The 26,367-nt window shown below is 36.0% G+C and overlaps 1 protein-coding gene across 1 annotated transcript in view; it reads right to left on the reverse strand.

Moving 5' to 3' along the window:
• Positions 1–18,327: 18,327 nt before the first annotated feature.
• LOC150093181 (deoxyribodipyrimidine photo-lyase-like) overlaps positions 18,328–26,367 on the reverse strand; it is a 109,199-nt gene continuing 101,159 nt past the window's right edge. Inside the window, exon 10 of the mRNA XM_090413681.1 lies at positions 18,328–18,699. Within this exon, the coding sequence (XP_090269807.1) occupies positions 18,551–18,699 (149 nt within the window). The 3' untranslated portion in view covers positions 18,328–18,550. The remainder of the gene's footprint in view (positions 18,700–26,367) is intronic.

Raw genomic sequence — 26,367 nt, forward strand, 5'->3', positions numbered from 1 at the left:
CACTAGTGGTGCATCCCAAGGGTCTGTTTTGGGGTTCATTGCTGTTTAATTTGCATGTAAATGATATTAGAAAAGGTTTGAATGGTGATAGAAAGTTGCTTGCAGACGATGTAAAATTGGGAAGAACTATGAGGAGTACAATGGATGTTGTAACCTTGCAAGCGGGTTTGAATCTTTCTGAATGGTTGGACAGTAGATTGGTAGAATGGTACAGTGGAATGGGACTACCAGTTCAACATAGCAAAGTGAAAGGTTTTAACCTTTGAGAAACACATAGGGGATGCAGAGTATAATATTGGTGGGACTATCTTGGAGGAGGTAGAGAAAATAAGGGGAGTTTGTGGAAAAATATACGAAATTTCGGGATCATTTTGCTAAAATTGTGAGGAAGCTCAGCACAATATGGGAATGTTGTGGAGAACACTGACATGCAGGAGTAAAGATGTTATGATTCCTTTCTATAGTATAGCGCAAAAAACAATACTGAAAACTATAACGATATATGTTAGGGAGTAAACGGTTTTATTAACAATGAAATATGCAGTAAAACTCCTTTTTTACACTTTTCAGGGGACTGATGGAAAAAAGGCTAAATAGCAGGAAATGTAAAAAACATTTAAACAAGGCTAAAAGATGACCTTACTGCTAGTATGTGAGTCTACATACCAGATTACAAACTTTAATAACTGAAAACAAATGAATTTACAATTACTTACATTTATCTATTTAAAAAATCTTTACTTCTTGATTGTTTTTGCTTTTCGTTTTTTTTTTTTTTTTTTTTTTTTTTTTTTTTTTTTTTTGACATAGCGCCAGACTGCTTGGCATTGGGTTCAATGCTGGATCTGTTTTTTTTTTTTTACTATCGTGTTCAAAGAGGACACGGAGAGTTCACGATCTTTTGCTAAATGCTCACGTGTTCCGGCTTGCCAATCTACACGTCGCAGAATTGCCATCTTTTCTTCTCCCGAAATACATTTTCTGTCTTTTTCCACCACTAACATGGATAATCCACCACCGCAACTTGAAAGCAATTTTCACACGTAAATTACGTAGCAGAAATTCTGCAATATCAATTCGTACTGTGATTAAAAAATCACGGTATCGCTCATCACTATATTACTGCTACAAGCGTGCAAATCACTGTGATAGTGGAAACGAAACTACAGCCGAAAGCAACGCCATCTAGGAACAGAAATGCGCAGATTTCTGCAGAAATCGACTCGAAAATCAGTATTGTCACCAATCGTCAGTATTGACGATATTGTCAATATTGATAACATACTGACGATATCGTCAATATTGTTATCAAAAGAAACACACGTATTAACCACAGTGAAAATTATTTAATTGTAAATATTTCATCCTAAGTATCTTAGGATATCATCAGTACAGTAGTTTAAAACAATAATAGGAATAACATACAGTTAGGGCGCACGATTACAATAGAATCTCATTAAACGTGCGTAACGTGTTACAAAAAAAATTAATTATTTAACACAATTTTGTGTGACAATTTCCCATACTTTAGGAATAGTGAGAACATCGTTACGGTTTAAGTTTGGTCTGTGGTGTAGTATCGCTTCAGAACCATAGGATCCATTGGGAAAAGTTTAGACTTTTCCCAATGGATCCTATGGTTCGGATTTTCAATTCCGTGTTGAGAGAAGCCAGATTTTTGTGGTTTAAAGAAACGAATGTGGTCTTGATGTTCCGAGATGCGTTTCTGAACAGACCTACCTGTCTGTCCAAAGTAAGACGATTTGCATAAGCATGGAATCTCAAAAACGCAAGGCAACATCAAAGGTGAGAGTTTGTTCTTAGGAGAAGGTAACAAGTTGTAAATTTGGTTGATAGGTTTGTAAGTAGTGGCAAAATTGTATTTCTTCATAATTTTAGAAAGACGTTCGGAGATGCCTTTGACGACGTAAGGTATGGGAATCCTATGGACTTCTTCCTGTCTGGTTTGATGTGTGAAGAAGTGACTGATGATTTTTTTAATTGATTTCGGATTATATCCATTTAGGATGGCTGTATTTTTGATTACTTCTAATTCCAAGTTTAAAGATTCTTCAGAGGAGCAGAATTTGTGTGCTCTGGGAACTAGTGATTTAATAATGCCAGATTTCTGAGATGGATGATGAGCGGAAGAATTGTGAATGTAGCGACCTGAGAATATAGGCTTGTGAAAGACAGACGTGGCAATGGAACCGTCTTCTTTTCTTTGGATGTATAAATCCAAAAAGTAGATACCCTGTGGAGATTCTTTTTCTAACGTAAAGTTGATGCGATGATGAAGAAGGTTAATTTTATCTAGAAACAGTTGTAATTCATGTTCGGGATGATCCCAGACTGCAAATATGTTGTCGACATATCTTAACCAAATTTTTGGTTGGGTTCAAAAGTGAATATTTTTCTTCTTCAAGGTGTTCTAGAAACAAGTTTGCTAGGTTTGGTGATAAAGAAGATCCCATTGCTGTTCCTTCTTGCTTGTAAATTTGACCTTTCCAGGTGAAGTAACCTGATGCAATAACAAACTTGAACAATTCAACTATATCAGACGGAAATTTTTGAGTTAGTAATTCTATTGTTTCTTTATGGGGAATGTTTGTGAAGAGGGAGACAATATCGAAGCTGATTAACAAGTCAGTTTTTGATAGTTGAATGTCTTTAATTTTTGTGTGAAACTCGGTAGAAATTTTAATTGAAGAGACTGAGTGGCCTATGTGAGGACGGAGAAGATTAGATAAGAATCTTGATAACTTGTAAGTTGGACTGCTGATACAGTCAACGACAGGTCTAAGTGGAACATTAGTTTTGTGTAGCTTAGGTAAGCCATAAATTCTAGGAGGTCTTGCATGGTATGTCTTAAGTTTTTTGATTCTTTCTTCATCTAAGGAGAAAGTTTCGTTAAGTAGCTTATTTAATTTTCTGAGTTGACGTTTTGTAGGATCATAATCCAATTTGGCATAAGCATTACGATCTCGAAGAAGTAAATTCATTTTTCGGTCATATGAGTTTGTATCGAGAACCACAGTGGTATTTCCTTTATCAGCTCTGGTAATGATTACGTTTTTATTACATTTTAAGGAAATAATAGCTTTCAATTCTGATGGTGGGATATTTAATTCTGAAGGTTTGGCATTGTAGATCACATTTGGCTGACGTTTCTTTCTATATTATGTATGAAGTCTAAATACGGGAAACGTTTTGGAGAAATAGCAAATTTATGGCCTCTTGCTAGAACATTTAATTCATCTTTTGTTAGTGGACGGTTAGATAAATTGACTACCCATTTCTCCGTTGGTAATTTGTTAGTGATCTTTTTTGATCGATTTAATAGCTTAAGGTATTTAAAATCAAAAATTTGGTTAAGATATATCGACGACGTATTTGCAGTCTGGGATCATCCCGAACATGAATTACAACTGTTTCTAGATAAAATTAACCTTCTTCATCATCGCATCAACTTTACGTTAGAAAAAGAATCTCCACAGGGTATCTCCTTTTTGGAGTTATACATCCAAAGAAAAGAAGACGGTTCCATCGCCACGTCTGTCTTTCGCAAACCTACATTCTCAGGTCGCTACATTCACAATTCTTCCGCTCATCATCCATCTCAGAAATCTGGCATTATTAAATCACTAGTTTCCAGAGCACACAAATTCTGCTCCTCTGAAGAATCTTTAAACCAAGATACAGTCATCCTAAATGGATATAATCCGTAAACAACTCAAAAAATCACCATTCACTTCTTCACACATCAAACCAGACAGGAAGAAGTCCATAGGATTCCCATACCTTACGTCGTCAAAAGCATCTCCGAACGTCTTTCTAAAATTATGAAGAAATACAATTTTGCCACTACTTACAAACCTATCAACCAAATTTACAACTTGTTACCTTCTCCTAAGGACAAATTCTCACCCTTGATGTTACCTGGCGTTTATGAGATTCCATGCTCATGCAAATTGTCTTACTTTGGACAGACAGGTAGGTCTGTTCAGAAACACATCTCGGAACATCAAGAACACATTCGTTTCTTTAAACCACAAAAATCTGGCTTCTCTTAACACGGAATTGAAAATCTAAGCCATAAGATCCATTGGGAAAAGTCTAAACTTTTACATAGATCTTTATACAAACATGAACGTTTATACAAAGAAAGTTCTGAAGCCCTACTACACAGACCAAACCTAAACCGCAACGACGTTCTTACTATTCCTAAAGTATGGGAAATTGTCATACAAAATTGTGTTAAATAATTAATTTTTTTTTTTTTAAACGTTACTCACGTTTAATGAGATTCCATTGTAATCATGCACCCTAACTGTATGTTATTCCTATTATTGTTTAAACTACTGTACTGATGATGTCCTATGATACTCAGGATGAAATATTTACAAGTAAATATTTTCACTGTGGTTAATACGTGTGTTTCTTTTAATTATGATCGCACCACAGATTTCATTATTTTAAAAAAAAAAAATTGTTATCAATACTGACGATATTGTCAGTATTGATAACAAATATCGTCAGTATTGACGAAAAAAAAACGGAAATCACGGGAAATAACGTCCACATCAAGTTGTTAATGTCAGGAAAACAGTATGTCGTAAGAATAGGTCTTAAGACGGGACCCACGGAAAATGACGTAAATCGCAGGAAAACATAAATTGCGGGAACGTAAAAACGGGGTTTTACTATATTTGCAGGCGTAGATTTCTATGGCTGATTGGTTCAAAAGACATATTTCGGTGATTACACCACATTTTTTATTATTCAGTTATACAATATACTGAAATAATAATAGTTCCCGACAAGTTTCGTAAATCATAGGATTTACATCTTCAGGGGTAAATAGTCTATATACCCCTGAAGATGTAAATCCTATGATTTACGAAACTTGTCGGGAACTATTATTATTTCAGTATATTGTATAACTGAATAATAAAAAATGTGGTGTAATCACCGAAATATCTTTTGAATGAAATATATGTTTACACTTGATGATATGTACATCCACAACTATTGGTGGAATCTTGGTCGAATAAAGCATCAATGATGGTAGATTGCATGCTCGAAATGGGTACCTTGTCTTTCAAAACAGTGTTCATAGCACACGTGATGTTTTGTCATCTTGGAGAAAAAGGGGTGGGGACATCTGCTGAATCCAGTAATTTTATCCCGTAATACATGAAGGTTTGAAGATAGGTCGTGGTGGAATACCCATTCCTTCAACAAACCCCAAACGAAGGCATCAAGCGATGTGAGATCAGGAGAATGTGAAGGGTACAGGAATTCTGTGAACATTGAAATGAGCCTCCCAGGGTTCTGATGAATGGGCTCTAGAACTACGTGATGTATGACAGGTTGCTCCGACCTGTGAAATATCTTAGATTAATGGAATGTTTTTTGCACGACACATGCTATGCAAATCCTGGGTGAACGGAACCAATACATTCTCGATGCAGCCTTTGTTATTCAAGCTCAAGTTTATACCACCCTTTTCAATGAAGCAGGGGGGCCCAGTTATGTCATAGTCGGAAACAGCACACCCTTCAGTGACCTCCTCGCTGTGAAGAGGTTTTAAATTCAGGTCTCGAAAAACCAAGCAACTTGTAGGGTTCGTCTATTTACATGGTAGATGGAAATGCGCTTCATCCAAGAACCAGACATTATGGAGGAAGGACGGGTGTTCATAGACATTTGCAGCACTTGTGCACAGTATTTCGGCAATGCAGCGTAATCCGTTGCTTTTAAACACTGACCCTCCTAAATGACGTACGAAAACTCATCCAGCTCCTTAAAGATTCTTTGTAGTGACCGCATCGGTATCCCAAGTTTTACTGCTGTTAGGTGTTGACTTCGTTTTGAAGACTAACGCTTGCTCCAGCACACACCTGATTCTCATTTGTGTTAACAGTTAGTGGTCTCCCCCCGAATACCCTTTACACCGCGGCAGACACTCCCGGTACGTCGCAACCTCTCGATTAAGGCAATGTGAGCTATTTTTGCAATGAATAAACACTCAGAATATCTCACATTTTGAGAAACCAGTCAACTTTGCTGTCTTCAAAATCGTGGCTCCAGCCAGAAGGGCACCCACAATAAACCCTTTGTCGAACTCCAAAATATCCTTTGTTTTCCTATTGTGAACAGCGCTATTGAAGATTACTGACACCAAAATTCTTAAATCGTTGCCAAGAATGCAAGGTGACACACATGACCAAGTATTTTGCATATAAGCTTCGTAAATATCTGCGTTAAGGTTTCTAATTCAGTGCCAGTATGCGTATATTAGTCAATACAAACACAAATGGTTAACTGAATGGATAATAGCAGAATGCCAAATATACTATACCGATATTAAATAAATGGATAAGAAAGAATTGGAAGACAAAGAAATCAATGATGAGGCAGGAACAGGCCACGGCCTAAAATCTATGATAAGAAGAAGAAGAAGAGTCACTTTGCTATGACAAGGGAATGGTAAAGAATGGCGAAAACTGCGTCAGACATCCACGGTATTGGGCCCATGAACACCGATTATCGATATAGACTTGAATTATGAGACAGCATCTGAGGGAGAAGTGAATGAATTTGAATTTCTTGAGATTTTGAGAAACAACTACTTTAGGCTGAGCGCAAAAGAGGGCATGTAAAGATCAAGGGTGGATTTAATTATCGCATCAGAGGGCGGATGCTAATGTAAATGGGATGTCAGATCTTCCATTTGATGAAATTAGCATGAAGTGATCACTTGGGCCGTTGGCAGCTAATATTCTCTTTACTTTCTTGCCGTCTCATGTGTGAGTGTAAAATATTTTGTACACAAGTTTCCTGTCTCAGACTCAATGCGTACGGTAGCTTTTGCTTACAATACCGAAAGTCACAAGCTACAAACTCTTAATTTGATACGCCTAAAATTGGTGACATTTTTGTTCAAAGATCTTTTGCATTACATGCTTAATATTTGTATAAGAGCAACGGAAATGCTTACTGTTCCGCCGTGGGCTTGGATGTTTGTGATTGTCTGTGGAAATACTAGTGGTAGTAGATGGCGTTGGTGTAGTTGCAGTTCGTTGTAGTTGGTGGATTGAGCGGCGGAGATGGGAAGTTGTAGAGTAGGAGCCTCTCTCTCGATGAGTCTTTGGGCTCTCTGGAGGTGTCACATAATAATAATAATAGCTACGTAAGTACTGCATATACATGCAATTTATGAACAAAGCATGTCACATTTGTCCGCTGACTTTAAACGACTTTGCAATTCATTTCCTCTTTAATTTCGACAGTAAAATTTTGGCGGTTTAACGTACACTAAATCGCTAATGTAGTATTTTACATATTAATATTGACCTTTTCTTTTTTCGTCTAAAACCTGTAAAATTACGAGCACTAAATTAATTCGCTTAAATCTATGTAACTACAAAAATCTGTTGTAGTTTTCAAGAGTTCACGCCAGTAGATACTGTAAAACAAACAAGCCTCTACAACTTGCTGACGTCAGCATCAGATCGCCCACACAGCGCATGCTAAAAGTAACTAATTAAAGTGTATTAAGTTGGAATGGGTCAGAGTGGAGTCAGTGATTATATTTCGTGTTTTTTTTTTAGTACATTAAAAATAATTAAGGGTAAATTAGAATTATGGAAGGATGATAATAGTTAATAAAAATGGTAGAATGATAACTACTGAAGAGAATATACTTATTATTACATCACACCTCCAGGGAGTCCAAAGACTCATCGAGGGAGGACATCTACTGTACAACTCTTCTTCTCACTACTCCACCTTTATCATCTAACACCAACTCCATCCACCACCACTAGTACTTTCACAGACAATCACAACATCCATGCCCACTGCGGGATTCGAACCCGCAGCCTTTTGGCTGGAGAGCGGATATGCTAACCACTCAGCCAGCCAGGCCTGTTAATTGAGCAATTCGTAAAGTATGTCATCCTCGTAAATGTAACGTCATGATGAAATTGAGAGGTGGTGGGGGAGCCACTGATGATTAGTAAGGGGGTATATGAGGAATTGAATAAACTTCCGTAGAACTCGACATTTCACTGTGTTTTGAGGGATTGTTCCAAGGAGTTAACAGCAGCTTCGCCTTACCTTTTTAATGTCTTAGACTGGGCAAGTTCTCAAGAAGCTGAAAGAGAGGAAAATTTTTTCCATTTCATAAAGGCGGTTATAAGATAAAGCTGATCTGCTTGTAGCTGTGGCCAGGGTGTTAGAGATGCTAATGAGGATCCGGATTCAGAACTGGGTTTAGACCAAGAGCAGCATTCTCACTGATGGACAGCATGTGTTCTAAAGGAATATCATGTTTTACCAATCTAGTTACTTATAACAAGCCGACAAATGCTTTGGACAAGGCATATACATGCATAGTGGTATATTTAGATTTTGCAAAAACCTTTGACAGCTTGCCATATGACAAGCTGATAATTAAATTTGAACGGTTGTGGTTGGCAGATTAGTGGTCTGATAAGTTGTGGTATTGCACCTCAGGGTTTGTTCTGGGGCAGATACTGTTTTACTTGTATGCTAATATTAGGAAAGGTTTGAATGGCGATATGCAGTTGTTTGCAGATGATGCGAAGTTGGGAAGAACTATGAGGAAGAGATTAAATGTAGCTTTGCAAGACTTCAATAGACTTGGCAAATAGGCAAGTGAGTGGGCTTCCAGTTGTGTGGCAAAGTGTAAGGCTTTAAAATTTAGGAAGCAAAGATGAGAATCACAGTTTAAGACTGGTGGAGATATCTTTTAGGAGGTGGAGGAGATGAGGATTTTTGGAAGGATGGTGAGCGATTGGGAGCAAAAATTTCGGAGATCTTTTGCTCAAATTGAGAGCAGCACAACAGTTTATGACAGTGATGCAGAGGACACTGACATGTAGAAGAATGTTATGCTTCCATTGTATAAGGCTTTGATCAGAACACATATGCATTACTATGTACAGACTTGGTCACCTGATTTTCAAAAGGATGAAATGTTGGAAAGCGTCGAAAGAAACTGAGTAAGGTAGTTTCTTCCTCTGGAACGTTTAATATGAAGCTAGATAAAGGGAATGCAAATTGCAGTCTAGTGAACACGAGGAGGGGAGGATTGTGATTGAGACATATAAGTTGGTAATGGATTTTTACCAGATTAATGTGGATGAGATTTTTTGCAGAATGGATGAAGACGGAAAGAACAAGAAGCCATCCCTGAAAGCTGTATGATTTGCCAATAATTTTTAATGTGCCTTTTTCAGGCACGAATTAAATCATAGCTAGACTGGGCAAGCTATCTGTGATTGGCTAAGGGTGAAGTTGGCTTCCCCCAGTTTGCAAACGGCCGCGTCCTTTGGAAATAAATGCATAAACATACACACTATTGTTGACAAAACTATTTGGACGCCTAATTGTGGGCAAAAATGCGTTTCAATTACATTTCTAGTACCAAGCAGGACCACCTTTGGCCCGAATGACAGCAAGCAACTACCCTTTGGGGCATGCTTTCAGCCAATTTCTGATAGATCAAAATAGGAATATTCTTGCATTCCTCATGCAACGCTACCTCATTGCTGATGGCGGCAGTTGTGATCTGGAGAGAATTCGGCATTCTAATTCGTCCCAAAGATGCTTGATGGGTTTGAGGTTTTGGCCAAGTTACTTGATCTCTGGCACAGGCAAACGGTTTTTTTTTTGGTTGAAACTCAAGTTATTTGTCCTGTAAACGCAAGAAAATCGACTATAGAACGCTAATAGCCATACTATTTCAGAAAATATATCTTATTAGGGTCAGGGACTACAAAATGATAGCACATGCTTGTCTCTTCATCAGTTGCTGCTTATAATAAGTTATGGTCTCGAGCCAACTATCTGATTGGCTACTGGTGGAGACTGAATTGTCTACTCAGTCTCCACAAGTTAGATAGGATTCAAGCAGCCTCGCTTACTTCCCTATAAGGGAATAAAAGGCATTAGGTGATTTTTTTATTATATGTATACACATTGTATGTATACACATACACATTGTATGTATACACATTATATGTATTACTTCCCTATAAGGGAATAAAAGGCATTAGGTGATTTTTTTATTATATGTATACACACCTGCTTTCATTTTCCCTTTCAAACAACTTGGTTTTAAAACAACCCATTATTGCTTATTAGAATTTTTAACACTTTATATTTACTTATTTTTTTCTCTAATACATTTATTTGTTTTATTTGTCTACAAGCTCATGACTAGGCTTCTCTTTTCTACTTAACTGACAATTCAGAGTATTATTTTTCTGTAATTTCCTCAGAAGATTGACTATTGCTCACCCATATTTCTTTTTTTTTTTTTGTATTGACAAACGTGGTACATTTGGATTATTCTTTGAAAGATTGGCGCATCTTTCTAAAATCAAAAATAAATCTCGGAAAACAACAGATAGGGAGGGTAGCCAGTGAACTGGCTCTGCTCCTAAATAAGCCAAGAATATTTATGTATAGAATTCCAATGTTAAGGGTCTGCAAATCCTTGAACCTCCATGACTGCAGATTCCATTTCAGTTGCAGATTAGAACATTTCCTAGGATTGTTTTAATCTTCCCATCCCTCAACTGGTTACCTAATTAATAGAGCCTTGACACATTTAAATCGTGTCCTCAAAAAAAAAAAAAAAAAAAGCTAGTTAACTTTGGTATTCTGGTGTCACTTTTTATGTAAACAAGCTGGGCAGAGATGGCCGCCAATCATTTGCCAAAATGAGTGCCAAATGCCCCTGGGGAAATAGAATGGCTTAGTAGAAGGGGAGAATGGTTCCATTATGCATACATCTCTTCTATATTAGACGGCTAATTCTGTGTTTGTCTTTAATCCAGCCTGTGAAGGGAAAAAACTATTCCATGGCTACATTGTTTAATAATCACAAAAAATATTCAGTGGTGATAGCTTAAGAATGTATGGATGAACATTAGAATATAATTTCTTATAATGTAATGCAGAAAACATACTGTGTTCTTCTCATCTTCTCGCTAATATCTTTTACGTGTCTTCAGAACTTGAAGTAATCTGAATAGCTTAAAATTTGGTATGAAAATAATCAAAACATGAAACTCTTTGAAGATGTGAAGGCACATGGAATATACTAACTACATTTTTCTGTTGTAGTATCTAGAACCAGTAAAGCATTTCAGATATACAGACACAATATTTAGAGATGATGGTAAATTATAATTATTACCAAAGAATTTTCAGGGACTCATCAAGGGAGGCCACATATTACTCACATTACGTGTCATACCTGTTCTTGAATTCATTCATACTACAATCCTGATATCATTTTTAACATTCTTTTGTCCTCTGTATCACCTCAGAAACCAGGAGACAGATCTACACACAGCAGTCCAAGTGAGGTCATATAAAGACTTTGCAGAGGCAAAATGATCCTTACATGCCACTCTTAAGCAATGCAATTATCCTCTGGGTTGTATTTGCAATCTTTGCTATGTAACTCCTGAACTTCAATTTCCTATCTACTAAAACCAGGATTCCCAACCAAATCTCTTTCTTCTAGCATAATCCCACCTTTTAATATGGCACTGGATATCTTATCACACCAATATGCATAACTTTAGATTTATGAACATGAAGTGACAGTGATTTTCACATGCCCATAATTTCAGCCTATTCAAATTCATTCTGTAAATACTGCATATCAATCACATAGCCTAATTATGTTGCTTTTCTTTGCATCATTGGCAAATAGCTATATGGCTCCTGCAAATCATTCACAGTGTCATTAATGTAAAGATTGAATAACTTTTTAATATCTCTCGGTCAGCTATCTTCATACCTAAACTAACACTTTAGATTCAAATCCCACATCCTCCAACTTATGCAAGTTTTCCAAGCTGTACTCTGTCAAAAGATGCAGCAAAGTACCATGGTGTACTCATTCTCCTTATTTAACTGAACAGTTAACATTATAAAATGTGAGCAAGTTATTCAAACTTGATCTTCCCTTAGAAAACCCATGCTGTTCATTGCAAAATACAGATTCTCTGTCAGTCCATTTCTGTATACAAGCTCTTACCAACTTTTGGAAAATTTTCACCATCACTCCAGAGATACCGATATTGATTGTTAGACACATCAATCTTTGCACAACTTTTGTGCAATGGGATTATCATACATGCCTTCCATTCCTGTGCATAGATTCAAATATATAGCCAAGTTAAAATGTGCTGATGTCCTATCAGCTACTATTGTTGAATTCTATTTGGTTGATGCAACAGTTATAGTAACTCTGCCACATATATGTTTCTTCATCCATTATGCTCTGTGTTGCAATCACCAGATTTGGCCTTTAGCCAAATGAGTACTCTTTAGTTGAACAATCTTTTGTACACCTTTCAACCGCAATATGGATATTGTTAACAGAACAGGCAAAGATGGTATGGTAAAAATGGGACTGAATAAATTTATCCAGAATAAACCAGAAATTGTCCACATGGTTAGTCTAATGGCTATGCACTTTGCAACCATATGCCTGGGAAAGGAGTGTCCTGGGTTCGATTCCTGTTGCTGACTTGAGGAGCTTAAGAATCTTTCTCAGACATAGCCAAGTTAGCTGGTCTTTGGTGTGGACAGCAGGGTTTTTCTCCCCAGTTTATCTTGGGTTTTTCTTCCCACAAGCCAGCAAACCAGCCCCATGAACACATGCAGCTACAGCCATAGAATATACTGGGAAGCATAGGGCTAGTCACCTTATCCTCGGGATGGGTATGAGTTAGAAGGGCTTAAGATAGCTGTGTAACAGACCAGTAGCCTAACACGCAGAAGGGAGGAGAAGAAGAAGAAGAAGACAGAAATTATCAAACAGTAAATAAACAAATATCAATAGCTCAAACTAAATTTAAATTAGAGATATGAGAACTGGATTAGTAAAAAAAATTTCACATTTTGAAGACTACAGATATGAGAACGCTGAGGAAAATTGGGAGAGCATACAAACAGAATTAATAGAACCACACTGCAATTAGCATATTGGCAAGGAATGACATTAGTAGCATTCCATAATGTGAGAGCAGAGCTAATCTAAGATACTATGGTTATTCAAATTGGAAGAGGAAGGTAGTAGTCAATTGGTTAATATTATAGGTGGATCAATGAAGCTACAAGACCAGTATATTGTCTGTTATTGTGTATTAAAATATGAGCCTATTTGCATGCTTTTGTGGATGAAAAACATTACAAGAGAAAACTTCTGCAATCTTCCTGTGGGATAACCTAACTCACATTGGGCTGAAGAAGATATGAAAGCTCCTGATACACTAGATGGGATTTGAACTTGATACTTTCTAATAGCTAGGCATGTAATGTGATGCTGTCCTCACAAATGATAATGAGGAGCTCAGAAAGGTTAGTAAAACAGAGGTTTGATGGAAAAGTGAAAACATTCCCACAGGATATACGTGGATTAATGCAATTAGTAAAGCTTTAGAAGAGTGAATATAAGTTTAAATACTCATTTGAAAAATAAATTAATTTCAAAGAAAACTGTTCATAGGAAGTCATTAATAAAAAAAACTTAAATTGTGTTGAACAATCATAGTATCTTCTACATCTCTAGAGGGTAAATACCAGGAAGTGATGATGCTCTTTCCTCTAGTGTGAAAGGATCTTAAATCAACAGAGAAACCTGTAATCCGTAAGTTTAAAGCCATTCAGATTAAACTTCTGAACAACTTTAGATTTTTGAGGAAGTCTCTGATGATCAGTGTATATATATATATATATATATACCTATGAAATAAGCAAAACCCTGTGTTATAGGTTGTTGTTATTCTAATTTAGCAGGATGGCACTAAAACATACTGAAGGCAGCTGAGAAAAGATGTATATATCACAACATCACTTTTGATTAAGCCTTAAGATTCATTAAAAAAGACAATCACACCAGCACCAGTGTTAGCCTCCAAATTCCACATCTAAACAAAGAGAACATGATGTCAGTGATGTCATCAAGACCAGCAGGTCATGCTGGATATGTTTGGAGGCATGTCAAATTTAACCAAAATGGGATGCCATTCTTTAATGGCTGTCAAAAATCAATCAGCGATGTTTTTTTTTCTGATTGAGATCTTTAAAATATTCCCACCAGCAAACATTGATAGAGATTGAAAGAATGAAGAGAGCTATTCCACATTTTGCTTATACAAATTTAAACAATATGGAACAGATTCATTTCTATTAAATACTTTTTTCATAGGTAATGAAAATAGCAGATAGTTGCCTGTCAGTGCTGCTCAACACTTTTGGAATACTCAAAAAAATTCTTGTTGAGATATTGATGGACCTTGTGCTTGGCAAGGGGAAGGGAGCAGATATTCCAATCATCAATAGTTCTCTATGATTTGCATTTTAATCCTCTCACAGGAGTAATCTTGAAGTTTTGGTACAGCAGCTGTCAGCATGTGATCATGATCCCTTTTCTATAGAAACTATTGTTGTGTCCCATTTTACGATTATTAGGCTTTCAACTATCCTTACATGTGAAACTCTACTTGTCGTTGTCCAAATCTTATTTATATATGAGATATCACCCAAATATAAACATTCAAGCTTCTCCTTCCCTTAGTGTCCGTAAATATTTATTTTATACTGCACCTTTCAGGACATTTAGTTTAAGATATAAAATTCAAAAACAAGGAGCAATTACCAAAATATATTTGAGTGTGAAACTAATATGCAGTCGTGATCTTTATCTCGTAACTTAACAAATCACCCCCCCCCCCCCCACGTGATTAGGTTCGTACGTTGTTACAAGTGGTGCACTGAGCAGCAATCTCAGACAACTGTATTTTCAATGAACAAAAGTTTATTGAACTCTTAAACATGGTACAATTCATTCTTTATCAAATAAAAACTCAATTCAATACTAAGAATACATAATACAAACTTTCACTAGCTAAACACAAGTATTAGGTTAAGACCCTACATGAGAATTGTGATCATATCGCCATAACAGATTCTATACACACAAACATGTATAATTAGAACTAGTTGATCCTTTGTCTAACCCCTTTCTGGTTTGATCATGCTATAATTCTGTATTTTCTAGGACATATATAATCAGTTACTCTAATTTTCTCATTAAGAAAATATGGATTAAAATTATCCTTTCGCTGAGCTAATACACACTTTTGACCTTTAAAACTCTCTTAATTAAAATACAATGTACATGCATAAATCTCTAGGCACATGAATACGTATTAATTAGTAGTAACAAGCTCATTTTTATTCTAGATTGACATGTACTAAAGTCCTAGTATAATTCTCATTAATCCTTTCAACTGTTCAGCAATTGAACAATGACTACAGTTACATATGATTTGAATTGACATGCGATTTTACAGTACCTTTTGACTTGGGTCTTCTACACTGGTCTCTACCTTTTTTTCCGATATTTTAACTTCCTAGGACGAACTCTTCTATAACTTATCACTCCTAAGTTCTTTTGGCACTAAGATGGGCTTACACAATCTTTACCTTACATTCTTCAATCAAAGACATACATAGGATTATCTATTCTATGGCTATGAAATTCACCATGTGGGCACTGACTCCTTTATAGAATTTTCTTTCTCTCGTTACGATCACTCGACGATGAAACACACTGACATTATCTTCTCTCTTTTTAACTAAATGGTGTCCCTCATTTCTTACAATAGGAACACGAAATCGAAATCCCGCACGCTTTGTTTCCTTATTGTGTCGGACGGAGAAAACTCCTACCCCGTCACTCAGGAAAACCGCATGTGACCTATACGAAGACTCGTGAAGAAAACTCTGAGGAAAAAAGCCTCATGGGGGGAGGGTTTCCTAACCCTTTTATATGATGATCCCCTACCGGCACCTTCTTCAATTTCTTTTCTTCCTCTCTTACTGGAGTCGATTTCACTGACCAATTAGAGTGGTGTTTTTCTGCCAAAACATCATGCGGTCCGTGTGCACGTGATGAAGTCTCAATTCGGGAATTATGACCTTGAGCTTTGGTTTTTGTTTAAGCTAACCTCTATGTCATCTATACTAAATTAATCCCCTTTCCAAAATTTTCTAAGAATTAACTCGAATCTTTAATCTCTTATTTCAAGTGTAAAAACTAGCCTCTCACATACAAAATCCTATGACTAATCTTCTTTGCTTTACTTAACCTTATTTTTATCATACCACAACTGCAATAAAATTCCCTTTTTTTTTTTTTTTTTTATTTGGTTCAACAAACAATTTCAGCTATATTTTTCACTTGGATGCAAGCATGTTTTTCTTTCTTTTTATTTTTTGTATTCGTTACTTTCAAAGGCTCTTAACGATATCTGCTTAGGAACAAGCTTGCTTACTTAGTTATCTATACAGGGTTTTTATTTCTTCTCTTGTTACATCATGATAACTGAAAATTTCACATTCTTGAGTTATCAGGGTGTAATGCTATGACTAGTAAAGAAAATGCTGCAGTTGCTGTCAGGATATCAATACCTGATTGAATAATCAATTAATTTAAGTCCAGATTAACCTAATTAGGCCTTTATCATTTTGAAAGTTTATTTTTCACTTGGTCAGACTATAATAAATTTAGTTTAATCCTTTATCCAAGTGTGTGCAAACAAAGTTTGCACCTGAAAGTATCTTCAGGACTGGGGTAAGGTGGTACAACACCGGGCGACTCCTTTTGCATTATGGGAGATATGGAGATAGGAGAATTGGTAGCTTGCTCCACCTTTGCAAGGAGTCGCCCGGTGTTGTACCACCTTACCCCAGTCCTGAAGATACTTTCAGGTGCAAACTTTGTTTGCACACGCTTGGATAAAGGATTAAACTAAATTTATTATAGGCCTTTATCAGTAAAGCTAATTAGCTGGAAATGAGTAATTTTTTTTTGACAACTTGGGCTTTTCCAGCAGTAGCAAATAGGCAAACTAGCCCATGAATACAAGCATCTTGCAGGCACAGCAGAAAGTGGTCTGCACGGTTAGCCTAGTGGCTTTACGCTTCGCAATCATATGCCTAGGGAAGGAGTGTCCTAGGTTCGATTCCTGTCAGTGATGAGAGGAGGTTAAGGATCTTCCTCAGCCATAGCCAAGTTAGCCGGTCTTGGGTTTGGACAGCAGGGTTTTTCTCCCCAGTTTAGCTGGGGTTTTTCATTCCACAAACAGGCAAACCAGCCCTGTGAACCCACACACACACACACACGGATACAGTCAGGAATACTAATACGATCCCTCCAGCCATAGGTCTGAATTGTCAGCTATGCTGGTCCCAAGCCCAGATAAAAATAGGGGGAGGGGACTGAAGTAGTGCCGTACTTCCCCATAATAGGGGCTCACGGCCATTGAATCACCATACGAAATAAAAAAATAAAAAAAGCAGAAAGTGGACACAGGATTGATTGTTTATCCTGTGACGATGAGGCTGAACATCAACAATTTGCTTAATGCCAATCAGTACTCAAAGGTAGCAAGCCTAAGCAAAAGAAAATTAGAATTAAATTACCAAAATTTCTATGGAATTTGCAAAATTTTCTAATCGAATAAAACTGCTATATGTAACAAACTAACACTCCAATTATGCTACAGGAAGCAGCTATAAAATTTTTGCATTCTATCATTGCTGCTCTGGTTGATCAAGTAGTTAGCATATCCTATTTGGGTATGAGATGAATTTCACTGTCTGGTTTGAGGACAAAGCCTTGTTTACTGGAGGATTGAAAAAGTTCCATGTTTGGTCTCTTAAGTGGGATTTCCAGATTAGGTAATAAATAAAAAACATACACAAATATATAAAAAAATTAAAATAGAAAAAAAATCTTTAGCCTGCCCATGGTACTAATGTAGGCTAACAACCTTTTTTGTGGGTGAGAGTCACATAAAAAAAAAAAAAAAGTGGTTAAATAAATGCCATCCCCCAAATTTTAATGTGTAGTATGATCCCTAATCTTTAAATAAGCATTCAAAAATAATTGCTTCTGAAAAAGATTTATTGTTATATGTTTATTTTCAATTTAATGAATGAACTATGAGCATGGTTATTTATTTCATTTATTTATTAACAGACAGATCTAAAAATATTTACAATTTCTTTTAAATGTTTTTTTTTTCACTATATTATTTAAGGAAATTACAACGTACTTGGATATACATTAAAATAAATTTTAATATATTCCTATATTTCAGCAACGTCGCATTGCCAAAACAAAATGGCAACGTGATGTTGCCAAAATATAGAAATATATTAAAATTTATTTTAATGTATATCCAAGTACGTTGTAATTTCCTTAAATAATATAGTGAAAATGCATAACCAATGAATTTCTTTTAAATGTGATTATACATTTAACTTTGAAGACAATTTTTTTATAGATTTTTTTTTTATTAGATTCATGAATGTTCAGCTATAACTCATCAATTATATTAATCAGACCACAGTTTCAAAAATGTGAAAGAAGTTAAATGCCCAGCTTGATATGATTCATAAAATTTTAAAACAGTAATAAAAATTATTTATCTATTGAGATATATCTTTTAATAAATGTATCAACATTAAATTTCTTCTTGCAAGCTTTAAGACTCATATAATGAATTCTTCCAAAAACAGGACGGGAAGGATAAATGTTATCATGAAGCCCACCAATCGACCACAAGCAACCTATGGAATAGACATGAAATATGCATATTACTGAACATGCAGTAGAAAGATTGCAGAGGATCATTAGTTTTCGTGTGTTGAGACTTAAGTGCTGTGAAGAATTCATGTTAGAGGTTTCATGGAATATTAACAGCACTGAGAAAGGATTAAAACTAATTTTAATACTTCCAATATTTCTCTCACAATTATTACATGGAAAATTTTGAAAAACGAGCCATTGACTCTTCCCCTCTAAAACCTTCTATCTGGCTAAGATATATAGATGATGTGTTGTCTATTTGGCCTCATGACCCAGACACATTAGATTCCGTCCTCAGTCACCTCAATAGTCTACATCCAAGAATCCAGTTTACGATGGAAAAGGAAAATAACAATAGTTTACCCTTCCTAGACACCTTAGTAACAAGCCTTCCTAATGGTAACCTTTCTTTCTCTGTATATAGAAAACCTACTCATACAGGCAGATACATTCACAAACTCTCCCAGCAATATGGCATTATTAAAACTCTGACCAATAGGGTCCACAATCTTTGTTCCAGTAAAACTGTCCTTTCAACCGAACTCAAACACATACACAACACCTTCCTTTCCAATGGCTATAATGACTACAGAATTAAAAAAATAATCAAGTCCTTCCCCATTCTCCGTCCATCTCTTCAGAAGGATTTCAGAAATGCCATCACCATTCCTTACATCCGTGGTACTTCAGAAAAAATAGCCAGATCATTAAAAAAGTACAACCTCCATACAGCTTTTAAGCCCCACCGTAAACTTGCTACCCTTATCCGCTCCACTAAAGACCAGCTCCCTCCACTTTCAGTGCCTGGTGTACATAGAGTACCTTGTTCCTGTAAACTTGCCTACTTCGGACAAACAGGCAGGTCAGCGTCCATCCGGTTAGAAGAACACAGTTCTTACATCTGCAAACACGATTATGGTCAATCTGGCCTTGCAGACCATGTTTTGGATACATCCCACAGGATCTCCTGGAAAAAACTACCATGCTCCACCATAGTAAATTCAAAAAAGAAAGACTATTCTTTGAATCTGCATCTGCACTCAGGAATCAACCTAATTTAAACAAATATGGTTGCATTAAACTTCCCAAAATTTGAGAAACTTTAATTATCAGAGATCCCTCTTTACATCCCAGACCACCTGCAAATGCCCATAGAGGGCGCACCGCCTAGATAGGACTTTAGTTTCACTTTGCATTGTATTTGTGTGTGTGTGTGTTGTTACAAAAAGTTTTTGTAATCCCAGAAGATATCTCTGTGACGGAGACGAAATATTGGAAGTATTAAAATTAGTGTTAATCCTTTCTCAGTGCTTTTAATATTCCATTAAACCTCTAACATGGGTCATTAATTTTAAAATGCTGCCGACAACCCACAAAATTTACTGAAATACTTGAAGTTAATGTTTGTCAAAGATCACCAACCACATACATCTTTCACAATATTTCTGCAAAAGAAACATTACCTGAAATTGGTTTCTGAAGTTATGCTTAAAATTTGGTCTTTAGTTACACATATAGGAGATTCACTTGTTGCATTCTTTTCCAGTCAGAGTTGTCTTCTTTCAACATTAATCCCAATAAATAAAGTAACCATAACAGACGTCAAAAAAATTACTGAAGACAGGAATTTTGTGTGTGCATATCCTACCCATAAAAGGCAATAAATCTATCATATATATACACACTCGGATCTCTTTTTATGCGGATCTTTTTTTATGCAGATATGAAGTTATGAGGTGCATAACTTCAAAACTCATGTATAGTACACCCACAGATACGAGACCTTTTGACACTTCTGTGCATGTCAACAGAAGGAGAATCCATTCCGATAATAGGGTAATCCAGCGTTTCCCAAACTTTTCCTACAATGGAACACTTCATAAATTCTAAAATTTTCACGGAACGCCTTGGTTATCTTGTAATATATTAAAAAAAAAAAAAAAAAAAAAATCAGCTAACGCCTTTTTATTCCCGTATACGGGAGTAGGCGAGGCCATTTAGCCCTATCTAACTTTTGGAGACTGAGTGGGCAGTTCAATCTCCACTGGTACCCAATCAGAGACAGATGGCCCAAGGCTATCACTAATTAAGCGGTACGCAGTGAAGAGAGACGGCTCAAATGTGCCGCCATCTCGTGGTCCCTAACCCTAACACAATATATTTAATGTCTGAAATAATGTGGGTTCTACGGTCGATTTTCTTGAGTTTACAGGACGAAAAACCCGAGTTTCCGGGAGGAAAAACCTGCTTGCCCGTGCCAGAGATCGACTAACTCGGGAACCGGTCGAAAAAAGGCTTAGAAAAATTTCCTCTAGTCGCCGACTAGACTCGAAACCAAGTCTTCCTTCGTGCGGCCAAGCGCGGCAGTGTGCAAACGCCACATCCGCTGAGCTACACAGGCAATGTAATATATTAATTAATAATTAATTGTTAAGTTAGCTGATTTTTATTATTAATTAATAATTGATCATTAATTATTAATTAAACATAAACATCATTAAATTAATTTGTGCTGAATTTCATTGGCATATCCCATTCTGATCACCAAAAATTTATAATATTATTTAGAAGTATTTATGAGTGAATGCAGACTTTTTCTACTGTGTGCTGATAGTTTTCCCCTCCTTTTGTACATCTTGGAGATTGCTTTGCAGGCTGGAGGTGGATGAATCACTATCTGTTGCATTACAAACCTTCAATAAGAGATTTCTTAATACCAAAATTAAGCAAAGTCTACTGTCTCTTATTCACATTAAAATTTAAATCTGTAGGCCTATTACTTTTAAAAAATCATGGCACTACAGTTTCGAAACAAGCACTTTCACCCTACAATACGAACTTGTGAAGAAAGTATTCAGTATTACTGAGAACCAGATACAGACTACCTTGATCTTCAATTTAAGTGGAAAAATTTTCTTTATACTTCCTTGCTGATTGGTCACTAACATTTGCAACAGATGTTATTTTGTTCAGTTTTGAGAACAGAGGATATGCCGCACATTGTTGTAATCGGCTTGCAGGCTATTTTTACGACCGGTCATAAACAGCGGTATTCCCTTTCCTGAATGTTGAAAGGTTTCAATGTGTGAAAATTAACAATAATTCATGAATACTTCCAAGATTAAAAATACACGTCTTGGTCACTAACATTTGCTACACAGATGCTATTTAGACGTTTTATGGGTCTGAGCTTTTCGGAAAACTCAAATTCGTATAACTAGTTATATTCAAGAATGTTATTCTCCTCAGAATATTTCCACTATAACATATTTATTCCTGAAAAATGCTTAGAAAACTAAAATGACAAATTCCAGGAGAACTTCTTGCAGAACACTTATTCACCTTGTTAGATCTGAAACAGGCGACCTCACTCTAAATGAGGTCACCTTTCCAGAGTCTAACATCCATTAAATGAGCATACTTATCATTTGGCACAATTTAACTATGTTTTAAAAGAAATAACAACTGGCAAATTAGAATAAGAACTGTTTGTATTGTAGTTAGTGTGTTTATACTTTAATGTAACTATAAGTCAACAAAAAGGGCTCACATGAGAGTAATTATCAATGAATTTCTACACGTGAAAGAATGCCCATAATTCGGTAAGAAGGGGCAAAGGTCGCCCAATACTACAATAGCAGCGTAAGCGTCCGTGGGTGCTACCTCTCAGAAAACATCAAGACACATGCATTCCCGGAATTGAAAAGCCCCGTATGAGGATCGGTGAAGTCACTGAGTCGGGGACAAATCAGAAGGGCGAAAGGAGAGATCAAACTTGGAAAGGTAGCACTCTTGGGGAGCGTATAAAACCTGCAACACAGAATTGAATCCCCCCCCCCCTATTTTGTTTGTTCCTGTATTCTCACTGTGTACTTCGAGTGGTCATTGTGATTCAGTTCTTATTCTTAAGAGCTGATCTCCAAGAAATCCCAGTATGGCACCGCCACAAGAACATGGCAAATCTTGAATGCAGGCTGTCAGTAAGGAATAGCATCGACGTAAATCCTTAGTAAAGAAACCGAGCATCCGATCCAGGGAGAGCACGTGATTCCCACATGGCAACAGAACCAAGGCAGTCAGAACTTCGTAAGAAGGAAGGATGGAGAAAATCCTGAAAGAACCTAAGATAGTGTAGATAAGTACTCTTACATATTCTAGCCCTTTAGAGAACTTGACTAACAGAAACGGAAGAAAGTGTAACTCTAATTTAAGACAATGATAAGCATGAAGAATTATTATACGTGTGAATGACTCTATACCATTAGACTGAATTCTGAGAACTATTAATTTGTAAACTATCAAGTTGTAAACTAAATATTTGATAAGTTAAAGGAATAGTATTGTAGAGATTAAGAAATCCATGTTTATCTAAGAATGAGAACGTGAGAGAAATGTAAGAGTTTTAATCTAGCAAAAATATCAATTTTGTCTTTGTATTGTAATTAATTATGAATTCATTAAATTGTTTGTTACCTTCCATGCTTGCTTTTCTGACAATGTTGACTGACCTAGAACATAAAAATACCCTTCATAAAAAATACGAACCTGGTGATCATATATGTGTGCAGAGATATCCTAAGTAAGAAAGGAAAGGGGCACGACTGCAAACAGACAAAAGGAAACCTACGGCTTCTGATATCAAGCGAATTATATTAGTAGCATCTGATACTCTATAGCCATCCTTAGGCTGAGTTTGACTCTCTCCTTAAAGCCCAGGCTGGCGCAGGAAATAAATTTGTCTGAGCGAATGTGGATGACTTATAGAGATCAGGGAATAGGTATTTTCTGGGGGCCCAAAATTTAGAAATTGTTAGGTAAGCAGTAAGATCATATACTCAGTGCTAGGCAGAATTCAGGGATATATAAGGGTTAAAGATAGCAGGCAGAGGCCAACATATATAATAAGGTAAGGGAAGGGGTAGTGATCATGATAGCATTATACAAATGAGAAATAAAAACCAGACATAACAGCCTTCTGGGGTAATCAATCCATATTGTGGGATGAGTTGTTTATTATTACATGGTGGAAAATTAACTTCTCTTTTATGATCATTGTAGTTTTTAAAGTGGTAACTATTTTACTTGTATAACAGTTGGAAAATTTTACCTATAAAGCACGTGATTTCGCGTGTTGTTGACCAATTCATTCCTCGCCATTGTACATAATGAACAGCGTGTTGCAGCATATTCTGGTGTAACGTGAAAGAAGGAGTGTTCATGAAGTTTAATTTTGCATGTGAGTAAGTGTTTGTCTTTTTATTATCAAAAGTCTAAATTTTGCTAATTGTTATTTTAAAGATTTCATTTGGCCCAATGGAGAAAAAAAGCACCAAAGAAAAGCAATTTCTTTGGAAATGAAAATTGCAATTTTAGATCGCTTAGCAAAAGGAGAGGGATCTACGGCAATTGGTAAACATTTTAATTTAGGCGAATCTACTATAAGAACAATTAAATGAATGAAGTCGCAATAAGAAAATCTGTCATTTCTGGCACAAAACTAAGTGCCAAATTATCATTGTACTCAAGAGATGCTTTATTAGAAAACATGGAACGAGCGCTCGTAATTTGGATTGAAGAATTAACTCAAAGAAGAATTCCTATAAGTGGTTATTTCATTAAACAAAAAGCTCTTCAGTTTTATGAACAGATGAAGCAATTGGAGCTGTCTACTTCCGCTTCCCAGGCTGATAAAGAATTTTCGGCTAGCAAAGGATGGTTAACCGGGTTTTTAAAAAGGAATGCACTTAATAACGTGAAGATTACAGATGAGGTTGCAGAAGCAAATGAAGAAGCAGAAACTTTTCAAGAGAAGGTAGCCAAAATTATTGAAGATGGTGGATATTGTCCCGATCAAGTGTTTAACGCTGACGAAACAGGATTGTTTTGGAAGAAAATGTTTAGTCGAACTTACATCGCAAAGTCTGAGAAAAAAGCAAGTGGATTTAAAGCAAGCAAAGATCGAGTAACGTTGTTACTTTGTGGCAATGCATCAGGAGAATCGTGGTCTTAGTAAATCGATTTCTAAGACCACGTGCTCTAAAAGGCAAAGATCTAAAACAGCTGCTGTACAATTTTTGTATTAGCCTTTGTATTAGCCATCCAATGTACCAGCAGCTGCTGGTACATTGGATGGCTAATACAAAGGCCTGGGTAACAACTGCTGTATTTACTGAATGGTTCAATAATTGCTTTGTACCAGAAGTGGAAACATATATGAAGCAAAAAGCTCTCGATTTTAAAATTTTATTAATTGTTGACAATGCACCAAGTAATCCGCAGGTAGTGTTTTTTCCACCCAATACAACAAGCATTATTCAGCCATTAGCCAAGGCATAATTGCTACTTTTAAAAAATATTACGTTAAGCACACTTTTCAATTTATATTGGATAAACTAGAAAATGAATCATTAACAGTAACTGACATTTGGAAAAATTTTTTTATTTTGGACTGCTTAAATCATGTTGCATCTGCTATCACTGAAATAATACCACAAACTTTAAATGCCTGCTGGAAAGCAGCTGGGCCTGAATGTGTTGCAAACAGTGCAACCATTCAAACATCTACATTATCAGCTGAAATCATTACTTTGGCACATGAAATTGGTGGAGAAGGTTTTGATACATTTAGCCAGAAAGATGTAGACGAATTGCTTGTGGATAATGCCTTAAGTGATGATGATATTATTGGATATCGATTAACTTTAGATATCGTCGAAGATTCAGAAAATGATAGTGAAGCGGAAGAAAAACCTGTTCCCCCTCACTGCAAATATAATTCTAGAAGAACTGTGCAATAAATTGGAAAATCATTTTCTTGTTAATGATACAAATTCTGAACGAGCCTTTAAATTCCAACATGAGCTGAAGAACTGTATGTCTGGATATCGTGAGCTGTATAAAAAATTAGTGAAATCATCATCGCAAAATTTAATCACGGATTACATTGTCAAAAGAAAAAAATTTTCTTTTGACAATGTAAGGAGGAGGGTGAAGCTAATTCTGTTTGTGAAGAATCATTGCCTTTACCATACAGATCTGATGCGCTCACTATCTCTTCTGGTGATGAAAGTGATTTCGGACCAGTTTGCAAACATTGCCAAATATTGTCTAATAGCAATGATAATTCTGATGACAAAATGTAAAAAAAAAAAAAAAATTTACTTTTCAATAAAATTAAATGAATAAAGCTTTAAAACAAATGTAGGCATTCCTGAATTTTCATAAACTTTTTTTATGCGATTTTAGGTTTATTTTAATTCATTGCTTCGGTTTTATGCAGTTTTAGAAAATTAAGGAACGTATCCCTAATTTTTCAACGTAAGTTAGGCCTTTTTTGTTCGATTTTTTATATGTGGATTTCTGTGGAACGTATCTATTACATAAAAAGAGACCTGACAGTATATATATGTTATGGGCCAAGTGACTAATAGGTCATTATGAATAATCACTAAAATTGTTGTGCAGCCTGATAAATATTGATTAATTTATTAAATTGACCAGACAGTATGAATAAAGCTACATTCCCTTTGGGCAATTTGATTAAAAAAACAAACAAAAAAAAACTACTTTTTTCATTAAGAATTTGACCAGACATTATGAATAAAGCTACATTCCCTTTGAACAATTTGATAATAATAAAAAAAAAACCT

The sequence above is a fragment of the Typopeltis vanoorti genome, chromosome 24, assembly GCF_054136105.1.
Source record: "Typopeltis vanoorti isolate ZY-2024b chromosome 24, IOZ_Tvanoo_1.0, whole genome shotgun sequence".
Lineage (NCBI taxonomy): Eukaryota > Metazoa > Arthropoda > Arachnida > Uropygi > Thelyphonidae > Typopeltis > Typopeltis vanoorti.